Genomic DNA, 19,861 nt, shown 5'->3' on the forward strand with positions numbered 1-19,861 from the left:
TTAATGGTCAAGAGATGAAAATCAAATGTTAGAGCTAGTTTGGCTCATAAGGTGACTTAATCCATTCCCCTTGTAAAAATAGCTCCCTAATAAACGAATAAGAAAAGTGCATTGTGCAACAGGGACAAACAAAACTTTGGCTAGTTTGTTAGCAGGACTATGCAAATACTACTGAACAGATTTCCATGAAACTTGGTGGAAGGATGCCGTATGGGTCACGGAAGAACTCAACGTATAAGGTGTGAATCCAGGAGTCTTTAACTCTTTGTTTGATGAACAAATCGGAGGTGTTTAGGATATGTCAAGGTCAAAAGATTCAAAAATTTAAAGTTGGAGCTATAATTGATTCATGGCACTTTTTGATCAATCCCACTTGACAAAATGCTAAAAAAATACTTTTTTTGTGTAGTGGTTTTCAATGAACTCAGACACTTGACAAAGGATTAAAAGCGATTTTAAAAAGAACGACTAAAAGACATACTATATTAAAAACAACATTGTGAGTGACACAGAGCAGTTTTGAAGAGGTGAGTTTAGGGAATTGAAAGTAGAAAGTCCAGGGGAAGGGGCAGCTATTGAGAATGCTTTGTCACCTCAGGTCTGTGAACAAATCCTGATTTTTGTAATGCATTATAGAATAATATACTCTGTAATGTATCTGCACATTATAATATGTTACCAGCATGACTGCCAAAGGACACGTGAAGGAGAGAGCTGCTCTTTGGAGAAACAGACTTTGGAGACTGAGGATTAGTGAAGTGACTGTGAAGGCTCGGAAACTCAGCAGCAGTGAGGATACACTGGAGGAACGGGTCTATAGAGGAAAATGAGTAAATGAAAAGAGCTTTAGAAGTGGGAGGAAATGGGAATATTAAAAGCTGAAGAGAGGAAATTTTTGGGAAGGAGATGAGGGAAGGAATTATCACAGGGGGGTTGTTAGATGTGTGCAGAAAAATGTCTTCATCTTAAATAGACTCTGATGGTTGCAGTGATGTGATTGTGTTTCTGGAGAAAAAAAGGAGTTGAGGCTGTGAGAACAGTAAATGATGAGGTAAGAGGAATGACAGTACAGTAGATGGATGTTAAGTCAGTGCTCAGCAGATTGAGGCTTCATGGTAAAAACTTACAACCGCAGAAGAAAAAGACAAATGTGTTGGAAAAAGTGCAATGTAAGAAAGGGAAAGTGGGACAGAAGAGGAGAGAGGTGGTGCTGGTGCTGCGGGTGATTTTACAAAGTGCATTTCCTGGCAGTGAGTCTGTGAAAACCTCTTAACAGGCTCCATTATGCAAGACAGTCCTGTCCATTGTCCTGATCCTGACAAATCGAATCACCCTTACTGTGCATTATTTCCTTCAATCCCAAGGTAATGAGCTGAAGTATTGTACTTAGCATGATTGAGACACAAGAGTTTTTACTGAAATTCCCTTGTTTGTTGTAGTTTTTCCGATTATGCATAAGGTCTGTTACACTTGCTTATTACCACAAATTAGTAAGTTTGGCATTGTTTTGAATTGAGATTTTTGTTGGGTGCATAATATACATGTTAAACACGTTTTTAGATTTCTGTCACGCTGAAAAAAACACAGGTTTACTTGCTACGCTTTTGTTGATGGCCTATGTTGAGAGTCTTGCCTTCTCTAACTTCATGCACTTTCTTTTTCCTCCAGTTCCAGACCCCCCTCTGATTGACCTGTCCCATAGCAGAGTCTATAACGAGGCCTCAATCTCCTGGAGGCTTTCCGATGATCACCTGCCAACAGATCACCACGTGGTTGAGTACCGCAGGTGGGTGTTAATACATTTTAAGATGTGATTTTGGGAGGATGTCCACAGAAGTGGGCCCAGAGATTTTCATATTCAGTGCATGGCTAAAAAGCAGCTATAAAGGTGGAGGACTGAGTAGATCAATAAGCTATTTGAGAAGTGGAACATTTTAAAATTTCTTGATCATTTTTCTTCTTCTCCAGACTCGGAGGCCCGAGCCAGTCCCCGTCCCAAGAGGACGGCGAGGACAGCGGCGTCTGGAGGCCTACAGAAAAGGTGTATGGTCCCAGCAGTGTTGTGTGCGACCTGGAGGCCGACAGCTTGTACTCCTTCAGGGTCCGCAGCTGCAGGAACTCCATGTTCAGCCCCTACAGCCCTGAGGTCACCCTCCACACACCTCCTGCACCCGGTAAGACTCAGGGATGTTGTATGTTTTCCATATTGTTGAAAAGTTTTTGCAGTGTCTATTCCCTCTTTCCTTGATGGGTGTGTATTCTTTGTTTGTCCTCTGAGTCTGTAGTCGGACATAAAAGGGAATGGAGTTTGGAGCAGCATTTTTTTTAAGACGAAATATTGATAATTTAAATAAAGTTGCTACTCGATTACTGCAATTCTCTTTTATGCTCTATCAATGGAGGCTGTGTACTTGTTGGTGCATTAATTCATCCACAAAATGTTAATTAACTAGGAGATTAAGCTCCTTACTATTGAGGAACCAGCCCCTGTGGTTTGGCCTCTTTTGGCCAAGAGAACCACTGAGCTCCTCTGTCCCTAATACTCAGAGCACCTGAATCTCAGTTTTTGGAAGATTATGACACGACATGTGCTTCACTTCACGTTTGTTAAATGTCGTGTAGCAGCATTGTTAGAGGTAATGGCGCAAATGGTGTTATTGTCACCATGGTTATGGCTTTTTATTTTTTTCCATGTGGCTGAAACCAATATAGCTCTAGTCTGGGTGTGTGGGAGTGGAGACTCATGTTCACTGACGGTTTGGATAAAGAAACGTGCAGTTGCATCTGTTGGTGGCTTTTTAAATTTAATCACAAACACAAGGTGGAATTCATTAAAAACCAGCGTCATCGCCGACCATCTGCTGAAATTTTAATCATATCACATTCTCCCTTTTTAAGCGACTGGATCAGTCAGATTTTTATTCTGCCTAGCAACCAATAGATTCTTTGTTTTGGTTTGCTCGTGAACATACTTGTGTATTACAAGCATAAAGGTTATGCAGAAGCATTTTGTGGTTGTCACTTCCCAGAAATCTGAGTATTTTCAGTGTCAGCATTTTCCCCCCTAGTAGCTGAGGCCTGCAACAAAATCAGCCTTGCGCGCGCACACACACACACTTTAATTTGTGTCCTTGTCATTTGTGTTTTGATTGGACCTGCCACATTCCTGTGTTCTCTGGTTCGTGTAAGACAGCGCATGGATTCAGTGTGCGTCAGTAATGAGGTGGAATTTCAGGCTGGGGCGAAACACACACACAACAATTTGCATGCATCTCTTACATGAGTACGAGGGGATGCAGTTGTGGTTTTAGACAACAAAGGTTTCTCAAGGTTTTTCTGTTCATGTGCTGCTATGTCAATATTAACTTACTGTTTTAATAAGTTCTATGATAAATATCTAGATCTACTTAACTTCATGTGAAATTAAAATATAATTGTTTAGGAGCTACTCGGATGCTTATTTTTAATTAAATCACTGGTAACAGAAATTTACAGAACTAGGGAGGAAATGTTTCTTTTGCAACATGGATGTAGCTATTTTCATATTTAAAAATGAACCACTTCTGAAGACGAGTCGAACAAGATCCTCTAAGCTCATCAGTCATATTTGATGAAAACTGGTACAAGTCCAGAATTCATCATTATTGAAGCTTGCATGAGCCAAAAATCCATAAAATTAACCCAGTTTTCTTATGTCTTAAACATGTAACTGGATTCTATTTTAGGATTCCTCTCCAGCCTGTCATGGTTGTCAGTATCACTGCCTCCCCACATTACAGCTGCAGCATTAATGGCTGTTTACCCTTGAGTTGGGATCATACTATTCTCATTATCATGCCCCAGTTAGTATGAGGTCTTCCCTGGACACATGTGAATTAACGGTCTTCCCTAGCGTCAACCTCAGATTATATGAGACGGGTGAGTGAACAGGAATCATCACGTCATCCTTTATGTTGCCTGGATTATGGTAATCGGGGCCTTTGGCCTACAAACTATTTATAGAACGCCAGCTGCATAAAAGAAATGAGGTTTGAGTAAAATGTTGTTCTCCATAGTGTGGTGATAATGGAGCAAGTGTGTCTTTGTGTGGCTTGTAAGATTGTGTTATAGCGCCCTCATGTGTCAGCCTTTGCCACTTACATCGTTTCGCACTTAAAAAGGGGAATAAACTATTTCCTTTTGCATGAGCATGCTCAACAAAATGCATTCTTTTCTGAAGTCTGTCTGTGCTTTCTCCCCAACTTCTCTTCCACCTGTCTACTGCTTTTCTTGTCCACCTTTCCTGTGTCTCCTCTTCATTTGTCAATCTCAATTTGCTCCCCTCTCTCTACACACAGCTTTAGGTTTCCTGTTCAGCGACAAGTGTGGCTTCAGCGCGGAGCGGCTCATCCTAAACAAGCGACGGGACACCGTGGAGAGCGTGGCGGGCATGGCCTTCCTCCTTGCAGCAGAGCGTGTGCAGACGGGCAGTTACATTGGACTAGATTACATAATTGGGGACACTGGCATCTCTCAGGGAAGGTATGCCAAAAACTCACAATGCTGTTTCCAGCAGCATGATTTATTTGCTCGATGATAATGTAAACCTCGATGTAAGATTTTCTCCCAAAGAAAAAAAGATGAGATTTTCACATTTAGGGCTCAATCACACATATGCAAATGTTTCAGTGGTGAACCTTCACCTCCCGTTCACTTTCAATCTGTGTGAGCGAGGACACAGAAAACATTCGCCTCCTTTGGCGAGGCAGATGGCAGATGCTTCACGTGGAGTTCAACTCTGATCCATGGTATTTGCCTAACATTCGCGTATGTGTGACCGTGCTCCAAAAAGTTAAATGCTGGCAAAAATGACAAACTAGGAAGTCGGGCACACAAAGGGAAGCCTGCCTTATTCATTAGATGAAATGAGAATATAAAATATTCAAGAACTTCATTTTTGCATCATTAAATTGTCATTTTTTTTTTCACAGTCATCAGCCTCAATTGAGAAATAGAGTGATATTTCACTAATCAGTGAGGAGAGTTTGACAGCAGGGATGTCGGAGGACAAATCAGGAAATGATTCATTAGGCAATAAATGGGTCAGTTAAATTTCTAGTCCTGTAGCATTCATTGGAATTGTTTTTTTGCAGACATTATTGGTCCTTCAAGGTGGAGCCGCACTCCTACATGGTTAAAGTTGGAGTGGCCTCTGACTCGAAGCTGCTTGAATGGTTTCACAATCCCAGAGATACCAGCAGCCCGAGGTACACACACACACACACACACACACACGGCTGTCATGTACCGCTTGTCTATAATCAGGAGACTTGTTGAGAAACCTGGGTGCCTTTTTTACGTACCTAAATGCAACACACAGACGCAAACAAAGGCAAACAATCCCATTACAGCAATAAGTGTTTGAGTCACAGTTAATCCTGTGATGTAAGAGAAGCAGCGTAAACTCCTAAAGAGCTTACACACAGCCACACAGCCTGTCTTTTTCACCAGACCTCCTCATGTAAAAGTATGTAAGGGAACATTATTTAAACAAATATGTTTTAATTCTGTGATCATTACATAATGCATGCGAGGTGTTACACATCAGGCAGCATTTAACCACTTAAAAGGAGGTTAAAGAATGTATTTGTGCTTCTAAAGAAAATGCCAGAAAAATCACAAGTCCTTGAGGATTTTTAAATAGGTAATATTGCTCTACAATTTCCTATATCTCTGAAGTTGACTAAATATTAAGAATAGAGATGAAATATTAGTCAATAAGTTGATTGACAGAAATAATTCAGTTTCAATTTCAACAATCAACAATGAATTGCATTTTAAACCCTTTTTAAATCGTCACTTCTCTTAATTTATTCGTGTGACTTTTGTTCAAATAAATATTTTAACATCTAACAACATTTTAACAAGTTTTTCTAAAGCTACATAGTCATTAGAGCAGCTCGCCTAACTCAATAGCACCTTGATGAACACTTTGGGCAAAACTCATTCTTGGGACTGAAATGGTGCAGTTTTCCCTGCTCTGTTTTACACATGATTATGACTTTGACATGGGTTTAAAAAATTTGATATAAACAAAAACACACGTGTGTCTCTGCCCATCTTACCTCTATGTCTCCCCCTTCCTTCACCAGATACGACCATGACAGTGGGCACGACAGTGGCAGTGAGGACACGTGCTACGAGCTCTCGCAGCCCTTCACCCTCCTCACCCTGGGCATGGGCAGACTCTTCATCCCTAAGGCCTCGTCATCCTCTTCCGTTTCCTCAGCAAACGCTCCGTCCGCTGACCCCGGCAATCGCGTGCTTCCCATGCCGCAACGCATTGGGGTGTGCCTAGATTACGACGCCTGCCGGGTGTATTTCTACGACGCAGACACCATGAGGTGCCTTTATGAGAGGCAGGTGGATTGTTCGGGAACAATGTATCCAGCCTTCGGCCTCATGGGCAGCAGCAAGGTGCAACTGGAGGAGTTAATCACGGCGAAGAGACTGACCTTCTGAGTCGGGATGGAGTATGTTGCTGCGTTAGGACCTGAGTCTGTTTAATCTTTGGCATGTTCTAGGAAGAGCAGGTTTTAATGATGATGGAGAAAGATCCAACATGTTACTTTTTTTTTTTTTAAAGGTTTGATGAGGAGGATGTGATCAGGGCCTTTGGTCCTTGTTGTGGAAATGGGATCTCTGCTAGAGACTGGCGTATTTAGCTTTGGCATGTATAATGTATGACCCTCACATACCATGACACTGGATATCAGTGTCCAGTGGTCTTGAGAGGCTGATATAAATGTGAAAGGTCTTCTCTACATACCAAAGTCTCTGTATTTGACTTGCTTTTAGTCGCCAGCTACGATCAGCTGTCAAAGTGGTGGAATCTTTGTTTTAAACATGAAACGCCTTCAAGCTCACACTTACACTTCCTCTTTTGCCAGGTTTGTGTTTATAGACGAATTCGTGTGTGTTAACTATCGAGTGATGTTTGTTTCTTCGGCTCATTTCTGTAACTGTTTGTCTAAACGTAGCAGGTTTGGATGTTGTGGACCTGTGGGAGCCGTGTAGCTACTTTATTGAAGCTAGTGCCTTTCTGCCTTTTTTAAAAAAAGAGAATGGGTCATTTAGTTTGCGCTAGCAAGCTTATATTGGTGTCACTGCACAAGCATAATGGAAATACTTATCATAAATACTGTGTGAATTTTTACTGTAGCTATAGTTTGATCACAGACACTGGTGTCAAAGTTAAAACGGTTAATATTCATGATGACTTGTCATTCACTTCTTTACTCGTCGTTTCTCACAGAAAACACTACTGTTTCCTCCTTATCCCAGTTCTGTTCAGCAGTTTTTGCACAATACGATGAATGATGCCTCGCACCTTTACAATCACCACATTAAGATCACTACCTAGTCTGTGACTCATTGATGTCACACTGTGAAAAGCGTTCACATTCACTGACATGAACGAGCCCTCGCTTTTACAAGCCTCTCACTGTTTAGACTCGTCTGTTGCACTTGATGTGACTTTGTCAACATTAGCAGGTATCAGAATATCGCACACTCGCAGTCGACGTCACGTTGACAGCTGCAGAGTCACTTAATATCCAAATCTTGTTGTTTCTGGTGCTGACTCAAGTGCAACACTTAACAGCCTTTAAACAGTTCAAAAAATGCCATAAACATTCAGGTTCTTTCAACAAGTGCTATCATACAACACACTTCAGTAGTAACACAGTTTACTCGCAGTGCAGACAAGTGAACTGTAGCATATCAGCATGTCGTTGGTGAGTTGGGCTTCGATTAAAGCAGCTGGGATATCTAAGTCTAAGAGGGCACACTATTCGCTGAGCAAACACTTGTGTAGACGTATGTTGTATATGTGCCTGCACACGGGCTTCTTTGTACATTCATGTATATTTTGGATTTCTGGAGGGTTAGGGGAACTGGTGTGTGTGTGTTTTCTCAGGTTTCTGGCCTTGGTTCTGGGCCCGATGCTACCTACCTCTATCTGTCAGGCCTGGAAAACCTTAACTACTGTACCTTCTCCTCGCAGAAACACGTTTATTTGATTTGCAGCTTCATCCGGAACACTTGGCTCAACATGTCCGCCTTCTGTTTAATGTCAAATCAAAAATAGATTTTTTTTTAAACTTCCATGTACATATTAATCCAGAGTATAATATCTTAGTGAAACAAAATACATCTTTCATGTTTATTTGGTTGTGTTTTGAAGACGTGTATCACTATTGGTGGAAATTACTGTAAGCAGATGTTACCATGTTCAGCTGCTTTTGTGAAGGGAGTGTTTCAAATGGTACTAACAAACTATTCCTCCTTTTTTTTTTTTTTGTTTGTGGTGTTGGTTTTGTTTTTATAGTTGTGACGTATAGAACACATTATGGGTTTTTTGTTTTGGGTTACAAACACTTCACACTTATGTTCTTACATTTTTAGGGATAGAAATGTGGGATTCCTGCGACAGCATTCGGATTTGGTTTCACAAGTGTTTGCTGTCGGTTATTTTCACTCCAATGTTCACAGATCCTTGATTCCAATGTTTTTAAAATTGACTCTGGGTTTCAGTTTCACAGGTTTTAGTTAAATCACAGAATGTATTCACAAAAATTACAGTACAAATGGCTGAATGTTCCTTTTTTTTCTTTCATTGGTTTATTCCACCTGGGGTCACGGCACAGTTGTTAAAAGACTCAACTGCTTTCAGTCATGGATTTAGAACCAAATATTTTTGCAGGCTGGCTGTCAATCTAATTCCAAGCTAGCACTTTAAAAATCTGTAGCATGTCAGCAACTGTGTGGCGCTGCAGGTGTCTGTATAATGTGTGTGTGCAATATTATTAAGCAGGCTATAGGACAGAACAGTGTAGTTAGACATTAGCCTGGAAAGACAATTTGCACTGAAAATAGTTTGTCGTACTTCTTGGTTTTGAATTGACTTTTCCTCCATACAATTGAATTTTGAACACAACTTTATTGTTTTTTTTGTTCACTCAAATTAGTGCATTTGTCTCTGTGCTTTTTCTCCACAGTATTTGGATGTGGTGTGTAAATGGTGGGTTTCTGTATGTTTAGTATGTAAAGATGTGGAAATGCTGTTCTTTGCTCTCATTCCTGGAAATGCTACACTTTTTAATTTGCCGTGTGGGAATTTCATCAAATAAAACTAGTGTTTATAAATCTATCTTGTCTCTTTTAATAATATGGTTCATACATTTGTGCAGGTGTAAAGTTTCTCTTTGATGCTGTAACTCTTATCTCTGACTGGGTTATGTCCTATAGGCTGTAAGCAACATGAGGTACAGATAATCCTATTCATTAACATGGCAGCTCTGACACCCGACTTTATCTCTGAGCAGCACATGTTCACTTTACAGCCGTCCTCCTGTAAACATGGGTAGATGGGAACCAAAAGCAAAGAAACTACGGTGCATAGATGAATCCACATTTAAATTCACTAGATCGGCATTTTTATTCTGATCGGCACCAAATTGCACATCAGTCCCCTAAACATGCCTGGTCAACGAATATGCTGAAAAAAGGTCCTACCTCGCAATGTTAAAGAAAAAGCTAAAAGGAATTCCGGGATATGCCCCATGATCTCAGCTCTAAGATTTAATGGCTTCGTCCTTGGGCCATGTCCCACCCCTCCACAAAATAGTTTGATTTAACCATTTTTTGCATAATCCTGCAGACAAACAAACCGATGCAGGCGAAAATATAGCCTTCTTGGCAGAGGTAATAATAGAAAATCATTTCAACTCAAAACTAAATGGTAAAAGAAAAACCCAATAAACATAAGTAGGCTAAAGGGGGAAAAACAATTATGTAAAAGTGAAGTTTAAAGTGACGTCTGGAGAACTCTCGTCTGAATTCCTTAAGGTAAACTATTCCAGAGGGTTCAAGGGCTCGGACAGCTGCTACACTGTTCACCCCCGAGACTCTGTAAGAGCTTTGTGGACTCAAACACTTCACCCACCCCTCCATCGGCATAGTGGTGAGTAGATGAGTGAATCTTTCATTTCTGGGTGAACTATCCCTTTAAAAAAGCTGTGGTATAAACAGGAAGCCGGTCCACACAATGCAGGCATCATTTGACAGAAATCACAACTCTATTCGTCCCCATTATTCCTGACAGATAATGCTCCCAGCTCAGGAACGCTGTCTCTTTAATTACAGACGTGATCACTAGAATGGAGACTTTAGTTTCTTTAAATATTTTATTCAAATGACACAAATCAAGCTGAATGTATTGATTCTATCGGTCAGACAGAGACTGGATCCATCATGCACCTGCTGGAGGATGCTGAGCTGTGAGGAGGAGGAGGAGGAGGAGGAAGAGGAGGAGGAGGCTCTGGGCCTGTCGTAGCTACAACAACGCGGAAGAAGAGACGCAGGAGGAAGAGGAGGCTCCACGTCACGGAGGTGTGTGATATTGTCGTCAGCGCCTCCACAAGGTGCTTCCTCTGCGCGGCTCCGGGACATTAGCACGGGGACAGGAACCCTCGTGCCGCCTCTGACAGCTCGGACGTGTCCGCAGGGAGGAGATCGACATTCCGCCGCCTCTCGCACCGAGCGGCCTCGGCAGACTCTCTGGGAATCCGCGGAAGGTAACGTACGTTTATCGGGACTAACGTCGGTGTGTTTGTCCGCTGCTGCCTGTTAGCCGCCGAGCCCCCGGCTGGAGCTCCGGCACCGGACCGTGATTCCTCTCAGCACCGGTGACCTCTGACGCCGAGAGAAAGCGAAACCCTGCGTTTTACCGACATGTCCTCGGAGGTGTGTTTACTGGCAGCGGGTCGGCGCCAGGGTGTTGACTCAGCTAGCTTGTCCGGTTTTAAGCTCTGCTCGCCCGGTTTGACAGTTGTCGGCGTCCCGCTGCTGCTGCTGGTGGTCACAGACTGTACATTTACATCCCTGCGTCTCACCCCACGTTTAAAATACAACCTGATAAACAGCTAGGAATCCGTTTGTGCACATAATAAAAAGCTGCAGACCTTCTGAACACACATAACATCTTTATAAACACTGAACAACACGCTAAGGCCCTTTCCCTGTGAGTGTAAACTCATCACTGCCAGAACAAGGTGCCACTGTATCTGCATTAAACACGTGATCACTGTAAATGAGGCTTCAATTACCAGTGATTAGAGCTCGAACAATTAGTGCATCAGTCGATTTGGTTGATTGGAAGAGAAACATTTTGATAATCGATTATTCGTTTGGGTTGTTTTTCAAGTAAAAACCTAGTGGAAGATTTCATTCCAGGTTGTCAAAGTGAGAATTTGCACAAATTTTTACATAAAACTGATGATTTGAAGTAAAGATATTCGGCTCTGCATGGTTGTGATGTTCTATAGACCAAACCATTGATGGATTAGTCCAATATAAAATCATAATAATAATAATGATAGACTTTATTTATACCTTCCATACATGAATTACAGCTCAAAGTGTGTTACAACAATTCATTTACTTGAAGACATACAATAATCATAAAAGGTGGGGTAGAAAGTTTATGGAAAATAGGATGTAAATAATACCCAGTAAGTAAAACATGAGATGAATGAAGAGTCTGATCAATAAGATTAGTCAATAGGATTTATCAATAGTGCAGATAGTGATTAGCTGCGTCCCAGCTGCTATAGTTTATAGTGTTTGAAATGCGATGCTATTGGCAATATTTCTGATGCCAAATATTCTAGATCCATCTCATATTAGTTCACATCCTGAGCACATGCACACGCTGCAGTGCATCTCTGCAGCGTGTGACAGTTCATATAATTTAATTAACATATTATCATGAATAAAAACTGTCTTGTGTTTAAACATGCACATGATAAATCATTACCAGCAGATATATTCAAAAGAAGGCTGTGTATTTGACAATTTATTACATGATAAGTATATTCATAGTTAGCATATCAATGATATATTCACATTATAAATCATGACATAGTTCTCCCCCCTTTACATGATTGTACACTTAAATGTTGAAGGTTTGACTGTTGGTCAGATAAAAGAAAAATAATTTGAATATGTTAACATGTGCTTCAGGGAGTAATGATGGACAAACAATACATCACCTGATTTGTAAAGTAAATAACCATCTGATAATATAAAACACAAACACACTGAACTTGTGTTTGGAAAGTAGGCAGGGTTGGTAGTGGCTCACTGTTGCTGTCCAAAAAACCTTGTACAAAGAAGTAAGAACAGAGTGAAAGTATACAACAGGCTACACTGGAAGGCTACAGCGGAGATCCCCCTTATGTTTTCATGTTTAAAAAAAACCCTAAACGAACACGAGCACTTTCCACTGTACTGTATGTTCAGTTCCTTCTTTTTACTTTTCGTGTCCCTAAACCTCTCGTCAAATGACTGAAGTAGTTCTGCAAACCAGGAACCGTATTCAGACGTCATATCAGGTCGCTGTTCTTACAGTATAGAAAAATCTGTGTGAATCTCAGGTTGTACTTGTGGCAGCATGAATGTCTTACAAAGAGCGATTCACATGGACGTTAATCTACACTTGCACAACTCCTGAAGGTACTATGACCTGTCGCCTACTGTGAACTCAGGCTCTCATCACTAATCGTGTCAACTTCATCTAATAAGAAGGTTTGGTAAAACAACATTTAACTGCTTTCCCCCCCCCAGCATTATCTCAGTTACTCATTTGTGTCCCGTGTTACTGGTTTATTCATATGTTGGTTTTTGCTTCAGCACATCTGTATCTGTTTGTGTTTTCTTATTTCCTATTTGTTTTCTCTGCCGTGCTTGGGTATGACGAGTATGCTAATGATTTTCTGAGCCTGCTTCTGTTGTTTTTATGTCTAGCCTGTGATTAGCATGTGCTGTCAACATGGTTACTTTTTGTGTTTGTCTTTTTGCATTTGTTTTCTCGTGGTGCAGTACACTGAGCTCTCGGCCTCCATAGTTTTCCTTGTCGTCACGTAGAAATGTCCATTACGTAATCTGATGTTGATATATGATATGATAATGGGAGGTATTTGTATGTTCATGTTTCTTCTGTGGTTCAGCACTGGATGGTTGTAATGTGTGTAGGTTTGTAATGTATCTGTTGGGCCATTGGTGAAAGATTACATTAGTAATACGAGTCCCTGGTTAATTTGGCAACCCCTTGCTCAAGATTGTGCGTTGTTTTGACCACGTGCCCGGGCTTGCATAGACAAGGTTTGAGTTTTATTATGACTGCTATTAGTGAAAATATTTTCTATAGGTTTTATCGAATGTACAGACATGCATACAAACATAACGAAGCGTTTATGTAACGTATATTACATCATAATAAATTATACCTGGGAATCTGCTTATTGTAACATATAGCCTACGTTTACATTTCCTGGTCTTTAAATCATTTGCTGTGATGCCAACATTGTTTCTTAGAAGTGAATATTTGTTTCTGTTTGGTCATAACTTCCTCATTGTTTTCATTATGTAAATTTGGTTGTAGCGTTTACTGTTTATAAAGATGGACGACGCGTCAGAAATATAGCCAAAACATCTCGGATAAGAACACTGCCATCATGTTTAGAGGACGTCATTTGGAGCCACCGTCTGCTCAGTAGCTGCTTATCAGCCGTCACTCACAACCTGTTGACCTGACAAATTAGCAGTTGGACGGACATGTGACAGTAAATGTATACTTTGACTTTTGTATTGGTCCATGTCCCATCTAGTAACACGAAGAACGCAGGGATTATGACCTATACTGCAACCAGCCACCAGAGGGCTATCGAGACAATTTGGCTTCACTTTCGTGGAGCTGTCATGTCGTCCATCTTTATGTGCAGTCTATGGGTTTTACATCTTGCCACAGTATAGTTATATGTCTCAATAGAGAGATGTTTGGTCAAAACTATTGTGATCCTTTGCTTTAACAACATTGGCTCTAGCCACCCCTTACCCCAGGCTAAAACAGATATCTAACCTTGTTGAGTGGCACTATGTTACATCTGTAAAAAAGGAGGACATATCAATTACCGGGACACTTTTTCTGGGAACCATATTGTTTTGAGTTAAGCAGTACAATGTTTCCTCATATGTCTTCCATTACCTGGTTTGCATGTAGCGTGTGGTTACTGTGGTAAAACAGATCCCTTTGAGAACCTGTTTTATAGGAAACACCCAGTTATTCACACCCTGTACACACACCTCTTATTCTTTAATGTAACAGTGTGATGGGAGGTTGGACCTACACACTAGCCTCCTGGTATATAACTCGAAATAAATATTTTAGAATCAGGCTCTGGGGTGTGTTGATAAGATAACAGACAAACTACACAGCGTTGCAGCACTAAAAGTCTTCAAGCTAAGCTGGTTTATTTGGCATATGGTGCGATCATTAAGAGCGTGGCAGGGGGCCCTCCAGAACTCCCGAGAGCTATTGATTTCAAAACAGAGCAATACCAACAAATTTGTTTTGTGTATATTCTGACAATATCCATTAATGTCTTATTTTTGGAACTAAAAATGGGGCGAGAGTGGAGCACAGCAGTATTTTTCCTGTTGATTAAGGAAAGTCTTGCAGGGTGTCAGTCAATAAATCACACCCTGTACTTTAAGAACTGTGACTGTGTCATATCTTTATACATGTTAAGGGTAACTAATAACAAGCTATTTCCATGTCAGGCCAAAATCTGTCCGGGTGTTTCTGATGCTCCACAGCCTTTGCAGCAAAGGGGCACCGATTGGCATTGTGTTGTTGGCCCATTGACATTAGCAGCAGTTGGCTGACTGTGAATGTGGTCGGTGGCTGGAAATGTAAATGCTGAAATATTCAGGAAATGAAGCTCTGGAGAAACCTGCCTTTTAAAAGCCTGGTAATTGTAGTGAAGTCCACTGTGAGTGAGCCTCATTTGTTTGTGTCACTTTTTAAGTCCACATTCATATGAAAATCTGAGCGAATCAAATTATTATTCAATACAGCAGCGCAATCACTAACTCTATTGTAAAGAAAAGGGAAGAGTCACTGAGAGGAGGTGGAGTTTTGCTTCTCTAACAACAACAGTCGGTTTTCTGAGCGACCGGAGGGGAAGTAAACACCTGTTTTAATGCTGTTCTACTTTTCTTCTACCTCTTTCTGTAAACTTTATCCTGAGTTCATGTGAAATTTCCTGCACCTATTGCTTTTTGATTTTAGAACAACATGTAGCTGCACAAGGTCTTTTACGTACAGTAGCATAAGTATAGGGCCGATATTGTAGCAATATTATTTGTCCGTATTTCAAGCTCTTAGAGCAAAACACTTTCTAACATCAGTATAGATGTACACATTCCCAGATCTATGCACACATTTGCATATTTGTCCACACATGTACAAATCTAAATAAACCTGCAAACCTCATAACTCATTTAAAGGTTAACAAATCTGACAGATTACGCATCTTCAGATTCTGAATTCACATTTGCAGATAACTGTGTGCATTAGCAAAACTCAGCACGCATTTGCGGATTCTTTTACACATTTACAAAACACACACACACACACACACACACACACACACACACACACACACACACACACACACACAAATACTATTGCTACAATGTTTGCCTCAAATACAATTGTTCATGTGTCCTAATGTCTCATTTTGCCACTCAGAAGGCCCGGTACCTCTAAGCCTTAGCTTAAAAGAGTTTTCTCGTTAGCCCAGATTGGAAAAGTAAACAGCAGAGGTGTTCTCAATCTGTTTTAATCTCTGTTGAATTAGTCGGAGGAGGTTTGTATGGTCTTAATGAGCCAGGTCAGAGAACCACGACCTGGTCAAATGTCTGTGTGGTGGTAATGTGAAAACTAAATGTTACTAAGCTGCTGCTGACTCATCTGAAAAGCAAGTCAGGCAGCTTGAAGTCATCCAGGACAGAGGGAGCAAATTGAAGCAGCATGTTGTGAATGTGCTTCTTTTTTTTTTACTGTGTCATTACCATATATGTTACCGGCCTCTGTCTTTGACAAGGTTTATGTACCTTTGTATGTATTTCAGCACTAAAAAAAACAGGAGCTGCATCACTGTGTATTTACAACTTCATCAAATTGACTCTCAAGGAGGCAAAACGCATATTAGCCCTTTCATTAGCGGGCGTTAACATAAGCTTATTACACAAAAATCGAAAACAAAACTCTTCAGTAGCTCTCACAGAGGCAGCTCGGTCAATATTAAGACGTCCATGTAGTCTCTCTCCGGCTCATTAGTGGAAGTAAACAATGAAAACGTGAGGACTTATCACAGTGAGCGTCTGCTTTTTAATCTGTGACTCCAATACATATGGATATAATGTTTATACATTCTGTAAGCACAGTGAGGAGATGTCCATGATTTCAGTTTATTAAACATTAGATATTGGTCCCACTTTGCTCTCTGTCTGTTTCCAATTTGAGCAATGAAATCACAAAATGCTTTTGAGCATAGAGGAGCAGGACTGTATACATATCTGTACTTCATTCTTCAGAGCAGAGAGCACCACTGCAAACAGCACACAGAGTATCCTACCTCCTGTAGTTGTAGTGAGTACTGTATGGCCTGCCTGTTACTGCCTCTCTCTCTACCTCACTGTGTTTTGCTCCCTCTGGCTGTGTTCTGTGATTAAGCTGTCAGACAAAGTTTTAATTGTAAGATGTGGCGTTGCGAAAGAAGAGTCAACCCTGCAGCCTTTATACCATGCAGGAACAGTCTGAACTTGAACACATGATCTTTGAGACATAAACTCAATCTGTTTTACTTCTCTCTTAAATAATCTCTTAAATAAGACACCAACAGAAGTATCAGGGTGAAAATGTACTTTGCTGTTAATGAATCCTTCATTGTAAAATGTTTTGTGCTTTTATTCACGTTTTGTTTGCAAGATATGCAATAGAACATTGGTCAATAATCTTGTTTTTAGTCTGTAATTTAAGATTTGACTTGAAATACTTGAATAATTCAATTGACAATAAAATTAATCAGAAGTGTTTTTGGAATTGTGATTAATGAATTCAGTTCTTTTAACATAACCCTGTGGTTGCAGCTTCTTTTATGCGATGATTGGCTAATTCTCATGATTTTCTGTCACTGTAAACTCCTTTGCACTGCGGCCCTGATTAAACAAGACACTTAAAGTCACCTTGGACTCACAGAATATTTTGACTGAGTTTTGACAAATCAAAGACTAAACAATTTATTGTAAATATCAACAGATTAATAAATATGTAACATAAGATAGAAGTTTGAATGTAATTTACTCCATAACCTTGAGTTATGTCACAGTAGAGAGCATATTGCATCGTCAAAGATGCGCATGTCACTGATATCAGGTGTCTTATAACTTCAGATTATTACTCAAACTATTTGCAGGTTTTCCTTTTGGCTACATTCTGTGAAGCTTTTTCGATTTTCATTAAATGTATTTTTCTCTTTTTTTCCCTCAGCGTACTCCACTGCCTCAGCTTCTAAATGGGTGAATCCGGCTCTCGTCGCTCCACACTTGTTTCCCGCCTGCCAATCTTCCGCCGCAGCAACAGTAAGAGGCAGGATTCTCTCCCCTCTTCTCCCTCTTCCGGTGGAGTGGGAAATGGTGTACACACTTCCTCGCCCTCCAGCACTAACTCCAGTTCTGGCAGCACAGGGAAACGGCGGAGTCTCTTCCGCACTCCATCTCTTAGTTTTACGAGTAAACGGAACAGTGAACCCCGTGTACAGCCAATCAACCTTAACCTCACTCCTCCACTGACACAGAGCACTGACGCAAATGGAAATAACCAGCAGTCGATAACATCGTCAGTGTCGACAGGGTTCAGTGATGGCGGCGGACGAACCAAGTCACGCCACTCGTTTGGGTTCGGCAGCCACAAGCAGAAGAAAATCACACGTTCTCAGACCGAGGATTTTGAGAAAGGGTCCTCTTCCTCCTCTTCAACCAATCGAAATGTGTTTATAAACTGCATCAGTGGCTCTGGGGCCAATGAGGGCGACGACTCCGGGTTCCTCGATGACTACAGCGGTGGCAGTAATAACAAACGCTCGTCACGCCAGAAGAAGCAGCTGCTGCCCAAGTCTTTCTCGGCTCACCACCGCTTCTCCCGCAACTCTGATCACCACAGACCTCCAGAGGTGAAACTGGAACCTCCAAGCTCCACCACCACCACCACCACCACCATCACTCCGGGGGCAGGGGGACTCACGCCAGGGTCATGGCCAGGCGAGCTGCTCGGAGCCAGTGGCGAGAGCTCACTCCAGTCCCCTATGATATCAGAGGATCGAACTACAGCCATCACCCCTTCAGAGTTCGTCCCCATCACGGAGGATTCTGTATCGGAGGTGGATGCTCTGCCAGCTCCCAGCCCCGGGTCTGCTTTAGCCCCAGGGCCTGTGTCTGTGCCTGGGCCGGCTACTGACCCAGCTCCACCTGACCTGCCACCTGTTCCAGAGAGCTTCAGCGTGGTGGTCTCCACCTCCCAGGTAGTGTCCCCTGTTTCACGCTCTTCACTCTCTTTCTGAATCATTCCTGGTGCTTTGAATTTAATCATGTTTCATATTGAAAAGTTGCTCATAATCATTTCGATATGAGATTCATGCTATACATTCATGACAAACATGCTAAGTCACCCAAACAACACATACTTGCTCGTACACATACAAACAGGAATTTGCAGAAATAGACAAAACAACCACCAGTGCCTTTGGATGGGAAGAACATAAAAGAAGAATACTTATGACCCCTGGATGGAATCTGTGAAATGCAGCATACAAATTGAGCACTGGCCATGAAAAGTCCTTTAGATCGAAAGAGCTCAGGCATGAAAAAGAAAATCTACACATGTCTGCAAACTGCTCTGCACATTTTACACCTTTGTAACATTTTTCTCCTTTCAAATAATTTTATACTATTTTATTTCCTGGTAGAGGGATGAACTCCAGAGAGGAAACCATTTAACCAGTAAAAACAGACAAACTTGTTTTTATTCATGCCAGTGAAGAGTAAATAAAGTATGACTGTGCTAGTTAAACATGTACACGTGACTGCCTGAGGACACAAAAAAAACACTGACTTAAGGAATGAGGAAACTGTTAACCCTTTCACCCTTTAGGGACATGTTTTGTTTTTACATTTATTCATTAAAATGTCCTCTCCCTTAGGTTTTTTTCACACCGGCTCAGTCCAGCACTGAAAAGCCATTACTCCCCGACACCAGCACAGCCAACAACACGGACTATGAGACTGCCATTTCCCTTTCTGAGCCAGAGACAGCTGTACTCTGCCTTCCTCTGCCCGAACAATCACTGGAAGAGAGGAAGGAGAGGGAGGAGGAGAGAAAGGAAGCGAAGAAAGAGGTGTCAGCAGAGGAGAGGAAGAAGAAGAAGGAGGTGGTGGAGGTGAGGAAGGCGGGGTACCTCACAGAGACCACGAGTGAGAGCGAGGGTTGTCACTCCAACCCAGAGCACTCGGACAGGCGGGTAAGACACACGCTTTCGGTGCAAGAAAGAGGAAACTTCTGCGGCTGCCACGAACCCAGGCCGTCTCACTTGAGGAAACCACACACAGGTATGACACCCACCCAAACACCAGCAGGTAACTGATGCCCATGCACACGTGTACAGCGAGTCACAGAAACCAGGCTGATCATCATAATGGCTGAGACACACAGACACTAGTGAACTTTTTACGCAGTTTGAAATCATTGACCAGGTTTGTTATCTCTAAGACAGCAGCAGGACTGACTTCATGGAACCTGTTGCCAGTTGTATGTTTAATATTATCACTCATACGGTTTCTTTTTGGACTATTTATATACTTTTATACCATTCACTCCTGAGATTGTCTTGCTCACTTGTAAGTATTTGCATGATTTTAC

At 41.5% G+C, this 19,861-nt stretch overlaps 2 protein-coding genes across 5 annotated transcripts in view; both read left to right on the forward strand.

The window, feature by feature from the left end:
• The window catches only part of trim36 (tripartite motif containing 36), a 33,087-nt gene extending 23,897 nt beyond the window's left edge, over positions 1 to 9,190 (forward strand). For all 3 annotated transcript variants that reach the window (XM_047341334.1, XM_035166056.2, XM_035166057.2), the window contains 5 exons: positions 1,669 to 1,786; positions 1,969 to 2,174; positions 4,338 to 4,521; positions 5,133 to 5,246; positions 6,132 to 9,190. In XM_047341334.1, the coding sequence (XP_047197290.1) occupies positions 1,669 to 1,786; positions 1,969 to 2,174; positions 4,338 to 4,521; positions 5,133 to 5,246; positions 6,132 to 6,501 (992 nt within the window). In that variant the 3' untranslated portion in view covers positions 6,502 to 9,190. The remainder of the gene's footprint in view (positions 1 to 1,668; positions 1,787 to 1,968; positions 2,175 to 4,337; positions 4,522 to 5,132; positions 5,247 to 6,131) is intronic.
• A 962-nt stretch (positions 9,191 to 10,152) lies between these two features.
• ccser1 (coiled-coil serine-rich protein 1) overlaps positions 10,153 to 19,861 on the forward strand; it is a 112,889-nt gene continuing 103,180 nt past the window's right edge. The window contains exons 1-3 of one of the 2 annotated variants that reach the window (XM_035165991.2): positions 10,153 to 10,621; positions 17,438 to 18,467; positions 19,146 to 19,551. In XM_035165991.2, the coding sequence (XP_035021882.1) occupies positions 17,463 to 18,467; positions 19,146 to 19,551 (1,411 nt within the window). In that variant the 5' untranslated portion in view covers positions 10,153 to 10,621; positions 17,438 to 17,462. The remainder of the gene's footprint in view (positions 10,622 to 17,437; positions 18,468 to 19,145; positions 19,552 to 19,861) is intronic. The other variant, XM_035165990.2, reaches the window with a different exon arrangement.

This window comes from Hippoglossus stenolepis, chromosome 9 (assembly GCF_022539355.2).
Source record: "Hippoglossus stenolepis isolate QCI-W04-F060 chromosome 9, HSTE1.2, whole genome shotgun sequence".
Taxonomy (NCBI): Eukaryota; Metazoa; Chordata; class Actinopteri; order Pleuronectiformes; family Pleuronectidae; genus Hippoglossus; species Hippoglossus stenolepis.